Source organism: Penaeus chinensis, chromosome 35, assembly GCF_019202785.1.
Source record: "Penaeus chinensis breed Huanghai No. 1 chromosome 35, ASM1920278v2, whole genome shotgun sequence".
NCBI classification, from domain to species: Eukaryota; Metazoa; Arthropoda; class Malacostraca; order Decapoda; family Penaeidae; genus Penaeus; species Penaeus chinensis.
Genome location: NC_061853.1, coordinates 18,184,444 through 18,191,943, shown reverse-complemented (window position 1 = coordinate 18,191,943; position 7,500 = coordinate 18,184,444). Strand labels below are relative to the sequence as shown.

General features: G+C 36.7%; 1 protein-coding gene across 1 annotated transcript in view; it reads left to right on the top strand.

Annotated features, from left to right (window-relative positions):
• Nucleotides 1-3,790, top strand: part of LOC125044524 (dmX-like protein 2) — a 56,947-nt gene extending 53,157 nt beyond the window's left edge. Inside the window, 4 exon segments of the mRNA XM_047641219.1 lie at nucleotides 264-408; nucleotides 658-791; nucleotides 940-1,023; nucleotides 1,164-3,790. Coding sequence (XP_047497175.1) covers nucleotides 264-408; nucleotides 658-791; nucleotides 940-1,023; nucleotides 1,164-1,361 — 561 coding nt within the window. The 3' untranslated portion in view covers nucleotides 1,362-3,790.
• Nucleotides 3,791-7,500: the final 3,710 nt, after the last annotated feature.

Below are 7,500 nucleotides of genomic sequence, written 5' to 3'. Positions count from 1 at the left end.
TTTGTTTAGCCCTGGTCCCTAACCTAACTTCAGGGGAACAGCCCCTCAAAAGTAGGCTTTTTAGCCTCGTTATGTAAACAATTGCATATGCTCCCTTGAGCAGCTGACACACATGTACCCAAAGGTGTTTCTGAGTATGGTGATGTAGAATTCAAAATATATTAAAATGGTATTTAATAAGTAATTTTTTATTTTAGGGTTATGTTTGGTCTGATTATATCTGCATACAAGACAACTAATAGGTACATTTTCTCTGCATGCAGACTCACCAGTGCCATAATAAGCATGGCAGTGACTTTGTCTTCATTGGGTCATCCAGCCTCATTGCAACGGCTGGACAGTCCTCAGAGCATCGTAATGTTGCACTCTGGGATACTCTGATGCCACAACGAAAAGCAAATGTTGTCTGTTAGTATATTTTGATTTTTTAAAAGGTTTTGATAAATGCATTCCTTATCATATTTTATATATTACCATATCCTTTACATGACCATTACATTTGGTATCATTATTTTACCTTTACTTAAAGTACTGAAGGATGATGTCCTGTTTACATGTTTTAAGCAGTAATAACCTGAAAACAGATTAAAGAAGAGCAGCCAAAGATTTCAAGATTTTGGTGATATGAACATTAAGTATTAAAATTCTTGTTTCTAGCTTGGACTTGTCATGATAATGGGGCTTCAGCTTTGCTCTATGCTCCACAACATCAAGTGATCCTGTCAGCTGGCAAGAAAGGAACAGTGTGCATCTTTGATGTCAGACAGCGAACTCTGCGACAGAAATTCCAGGTAAGATGAAAGAGTCGTGAAATGATATTAATGTGTGTAGACAACTGTTTATGCATCTGAATTTTTTCTTTCTTCCTCTGGTAATTTGATATGTTTTTGTGATTTACCTTTTTCTTCCCCTCTAACAATAATTTGACTTTGCTCTAAGGCCCATGATGCTGCAATCAAGTGTATGGCATTAGATCAAAGTGAAGAATTCTTCTGCACAGGATCAGCTGATGGTGATATTAAGGTGAGTTTTTTTTTTTTACAGTTCCTTTAAGATAATTGTAGATATAGAAATGATAACAATACTTAATATATATAGTTATTGACTGATCAGCAAAGGGGAAAAAAAATCCAGGAAATAATCACATGTGTTCTTTGCCACAGGTATGGGGGCTTTCTATCCATAACCTGATATATAACTTGCCTGGTGAGCATTCACGATCATCTTTATTCAAGAATTTAAGTCAAGGCGTGACACAGCTCCAACTGGACAATAAGAATCGGCTTTTCTCCTGTGGTGCCGATGGCTCTATCAAACTAAGACAACTTCCTGAAAGAGACTTGAATATCAGTCTCTTGTAAGGTGCATCATTCTATTGTTTTGTTTTTCCTTTTGTAATTACAAAGCATTTGTTATGCTAAAGGGAGTTTTTAAAGGCACAGATGCTTAGATAGGTTGATTTCACTAGAAAACAATGCAACACACAATTTTGTTTCTATGCAATCTGTTAAAAATCTAGGTACTAGGTCTTTATAGAAAAAAAGCAGCATTTTTTAATGGTTTCACAGTTTCATCAATAAGTTGTGCATCTAAGGTAGTTTTAGTTGGTGCTAGCAATGACTCATATGAATTTAATATTTTATGCTGGAGTATAGAAGAGGTATGTGCAGTCCTTATTTGTAGGAAGTATATATGTATATATGAATGGCAGTAACATGTTAAGGCTGTGTGAACATTACAGTTAATTTAAGAGAAGATTTTTGTTTCCACAGTAAGTTACAGGATTTTTAAATAGGGTATGCCAATTATTTTTGTTTTCCTATGGAAATATGGAAATGACTGGTTTCTGTTTTTCAACTGTTTTCCCTCTGGTATTTATTATTATTTATCTAAGGTATGCTGAAAGCATAAACTTAAATGAAGCAAGTATTATATGAGATAGCTATAGATTATATTACAGAAAACAGACAGTTTTTGTGTATATGCTGAGTTGTATCTCAGGCTAATATATAAAAACAGAGAAAGAAGAAATAATCAATTAAAATGAATGATGTGATTGATGTATTGTTAATGCTAAAAACGTGGAATGTCTGTTTATGTATATGTTCGTATGCATCTATGTATGTGATTGTGTGAAAAGGGACCGTAATAATGTAGGTGTATTATGGGGCCAGTGTTGAGACCGGAATATGAATGCAAATGTACCATGGCCAATAGTTTACCTGATTCCATGTAAGTCAGAAATAATGGTGCATTTCAGAACACTTAATAGGAATGACTAGACGAGTGTGTATTTGCTTATATATATATACATACATAGAATGTATGGCTGAAGTACTTTAATGGTTTTCATGTAAGGAACTATTATGTTTTAATGAATAATGCTGAACACTAAGCACTAAATCATGTGAACACATTTTTGCTGTCTTCCTTTAAGTCTGTCTGCAGTAACCTTTTTTCAGAGAAGTTGTACTTTGAAGAAACAAAATGTGTTTTCACTCGTTATTAATCAATTCTAATCGTAATTTACTTTGCTTTTTTATTTCAAATAGGACACAATTACTGCATAGCTGGTGTTGATTAAATAGGAACAGTAAGATATAATTTTTCCAGTTGTGGAAAATGATAAATAGTCTCATATAAGAAATGATGTATTAATAATGATATAAGAAGGCAGTGAAAAATGTAACAGCACTGATACTGGACACCTATATTGTGTATATATATGTACATACACTGTCGTGTATATACACACTTGCACCCACTTCAACCTTCTTAACCATACTACAGTTTTTGTGCCACATAGAATCCTAATAAAAGAGATTATGTTAACTCAGATGTAAAATGAAATACGATTAAGAAAGAGCTATTTCAAAACCTTTCCTCTTTTGTTTAGATGTATATGAATTTACTTAGGTTTTAAAATTACAGAAAATGTTCAGTTTTAAAGTTTTATTATAATATATACTGTATATCATAGTTTTTTTTAATTATTTAATTTGTTAATGACAAATATAAATATATCTAAGTAGATGCTTGTTGATTCTAACTCATCTGCTTAAAGTTTTAAAAAAATCACATAGTCATTTTTAAGGAAATTGAAGGAGAGAAAAGCACATGCAGTGAGAGAGTCATTCATCTTCTGTGCTGGAAGAATGAGAAGTAAAGTTAAATAGACATGTTGATGTTTTTTCCCCTCATAGTGAATAGCAGAATTCAGATCTGGTTCGAAGTGGAGCTTCAGCAGGTCATTTCGGTGAAATTTTGCCTTCCATTGTATATCACAGTTGATGAAAGCCTGTCTTCACCAAGGAAAGACCATTTCGTTGGTTTTGGGTCTCCTCGTCTTGTTATTTACCTTGACATGTCAATATATATGCTGAAATGTCAAGAATAATGTTGTATTGTAACAAATAATTATATGATTTTTATTAAAGTCCATGTTGTACGGTTGTAATGGTAGCAGCAGAGTGTAACAGATACATTATGATTTTCCTGTTTTCAAACAACTGCAAGTCTAGGAATGTGGTAATTATCTTTTGTTGTCATATATATACCTTCTTGTTTGTAAATAACACTTTGCTTGGCTGTATTTCCATAAATTTGTTGATTGTTTACAATAAATACAGCACATTTCCAATGTAGCTAAAAAGATCGATCCACTGGCATCGTACATTCCAGATTTTATATTTTTGTCCCAAGTATTATAAAGAAATAAGGTCATAATATTGTATTGTGAAGGTTATATGTATACATAGTTTTGTGGAATGGATATAAATGTTAGAGCGAAGAATTGGTTTCATTTACATATACCAAAATATGTGCTTTTCTTTTTATAGCTTGCAGTTAATCAAAAAAATGCTGAGAGTATTATATATATCATGAATTGTGTATCGAGTACTTGACCTTGAAGAGCTCAGCCTTTTCAATTTATAAGTAATATAAGCAATATAATGCTTATTTCGACACATACATACTTCCTAGATTTAGATTCATTAATACATACATAAAATATGTGCTTGTGTGTGTGTGTGAATGTGTAAATACAGTTAAGGGCTACTGGAATTAACCTAATGTCGCTGGGGAAAATGAATAAAAAATGGGGAAAATGCTGTGCTCATTTTCAATATTTTTGTGAAATGTCTCTACACATAGATGGCTCTGCTAGTGCTTACCCACAAAGGAGTCAATTGGTAGAACTTGTTACCTCACGTGATTTGAATTGGCAGGAAAAACATATTTTTTACTTGTGCTATAAATATCGATGGTGTTATTTTTATTATAAACATTACTATAAAGTTATAAACATTAGTAACAGCAAAATTAGATACCGTAAAATATTTTCATAAATCAAAGAAAAGGGTAAACAGGTGAGACAGGCAGTACTAGTAACTGGCTCATTGGTGACAGTACAAGTGTAGTCATCTATGTGTAAAAACAATCAAACAAGTACTCACAGTGAGAATAGCATATAAGTACACATCATACCCGTCGGCATTGGGTTAAGTTTGACAATCAAGTCTTATCATTGAAATGTATCCTTAGCCATACTGGTCAATTATGCAAAATTAGAAAAACTGATCAGCTTTTTTCATTTAAGAACGTTGATAATAATTATTATGAATATGGTATTTTATGCTTTATGCATTTCATCTTTGATTTTGTATAATTTCAAGCAGGCAGGGGCATTTTTAATTAATAAGAATCAGAAATCTGCCCTCTTCCTCCTTATTTTCATCTCGGAAATTTTATTCCCAGTCCTTTTTATAATTATTGGCATTGTTTTCAGGGCAATATCACTTGCTGTCAGATCTCTTGATTGTAATGGTATCTTGATAATACGGTTTTTTTTCAATGCCCCCCCTGACATAAAATCCCTTTAAAAGATATACAAACTGGGATTCAAATTTTTTAAAAATAGAAGGAAAGGGGGCTGTGAAAGCATACAGAATAGTTGGGAAGTGAGAAGTGAACAAGACAGAAACTTTGTTTTCTTAAAGTTATCACAGATTATTGAAAATTTAAGTCTTACCTCTTTCTCATTCTTTCTCTAATCTCTTGCTCACTGTTGTCATAGGGGGTTTAGGAGATGGAGATTGAGGCCCAATGTAGGGGATCACCCAATCTTTAGACCTCAACCCTTGCCTCAACTAATTTTCCATGGTCTTTTCTTTTCCCATTCCTTTTCCTTTTCTTCATCCCTTACTGTCCACTTCCTAAGGCGTGAGAGCTGTGCTGAAGGGATGAAAGGCTGGCCATGAATGGCCTCCAAGAGCCATGGGCACAGTATTCCCTTGGTCAATAACCTAGCCCTTACCCCTCATGGGGACCCTTAGGGGTAGACCGTTTTATCTCCCCATTTATTTCAGGCTCACCATGGCCAAGAATAATAATTTTGTATTCTTATTAGGGATATTAAGGCTTGCCCCTTCAACTAACCTATCTAAATTTGATTTCATTGGTTTCCTGACCCCTGCCTCTTCTTTGACCACGGCTCGAACCACTGATACTAATACCCCCTCCTCGATGTTTGCTGTCAATTCTATCCATTCCGAATCATCTACCCAGATCATAACTCAACCTTCAGAATACAGCATTTCCTCTTTCCCAACATCCTCCACTCCATCTCCCACTGTACAGTCTTCTACAATGACTACCCCATCCCCCCCTTTATTACTACTCTTCATCCTTATTATCCTCCTCCCAATTGTATTACTCTCTTCATGTCACCCTATCTCCATGTCACCCATGTTACCTCTCCATGTCACCCTGCCCTCATCTCTCCAAACCTTTTGAGTACCCTTTTTGACCCAGCCAAATGTGATCGATTCTCTGTAATTCCCCCTACAAACTCGTACTCTGACAATACCCTTCTTTTCCAACAATGTCTCCAAGAACAGGTAGGCAAAGTTTCCTTTCACAGTCATTCTGATCGTTTCTCCTTGTCACAGTTACATCCGAGTCCCAAGCCTCATCGACCATGATGCAGTGGCAGTCCAGTGCTACACTATTCCTCCCAGAGGCCAACGTAAGTCCTACACAAATATTGCCAAGATTAGCTTCCATAGACATGAACTTCCTCATGAAGTTTACAGCGGTGGATTGTCCTGTCCTGTCCGACCATATTGACCCCTCCTTCCCCGTCATTGTCAGAAATGATGGCGAGCCAAACACTCGCTCCAGAGCCCGCTGCCCTTTATGTACCTAACCTGGTCATGACCATTCAAATTCTTCTGCTCGGTTACGCAACGTGTGCCAATTGTGGTGGCTCTCATAAACTATGTTATAGGAGCTGCCCTGCTCAAATCTGAGGTAGCAGTTCTCAGATTCAAATAGGCCTCAAGCCAGACAAGAAGCACACCGACGAGGTTTTTCTCTCTACCTATTCCAAAACTGTACTTTGTTCCGCCCCCCTCCCATCTTCTCCAGTATTTCTTCCCTCTACCCCGTACCAACCTATCTCAACTACCTCTCTCCCCTCAGTTAAATTCCTTTTCCCAGTCTAAATCCAGATATAACAACCTCTACCACTTCCCCTTTTCCCACCCTACCCCTCCTTCTCACTCTACCTGGCGCACCCGACAATCTATACGTTCCACTCCATCTTCTACCACATCCTCTCCTACACCCACCTCTCCCTCTGTCCCTCGGACATCTCGTCCCTCTTCTCCTCCACGTAAGAAAAAAAATGTTTCCCTCCCTTCCAGAAACTCCTTGAAGACATCCAAAAGTTCATAAACATGACTCAAGAAAATGAGCCACTCCCTCGTTCCACCCTCTAATCCCTTTATTCGTATTCGCTCTACATTCAAACTATATGCCAATATCCATCCTCCTCCTCCTCCTCCTCCTCCTCCTCAAGTTCTCCCTCCCCTCTTCCTCCCGCTCACCCAAAAAACACCCCATCCTCTCCTCCATGTGCATCACCATTCCCTCTTCTTTCCCCATTACCCTTACCACCCCCACCCCACCTTACCCTGTTCCCTTATTTCTTTCTCAGGATTCATCTCCTAGTGTTACAACTATCGTTTTTTACCATATTACCATTTGATTGTTTCATAATGGCCCTTTTGCAGTTTTTCCCCACAGTATTATTCACCCTTCCTCAAACACACTCTCCATTTGACCTGATCGCCCTTTGTATTCTATCCCCCCCCCCCCTCTATACCCTTTTCACTAATATTCTATCCTACTGCGTTCTACAACCTTTGACATCTAATACATTCTTATCCTGATCGTTAACTCATTTCCACACTTTTCATCACGTTTACCATAGTGATATATGGCCTTTGATGTTTTGCACATTTATTTCTTCTAACCATTGACCGTTAACCGTTCTCCGGATCTCTCCCCTCCTAACATTCTTCCTGACACTTCACCACCTACCATTCTATCCTACAGCGTTCTCCGACTTTTGACATCTAATATCTTATTAGTCGTTAAATCATCTCCGCATCTCATCTATAGTACAGTCATTTCTATAACCATTAACCATTTCTC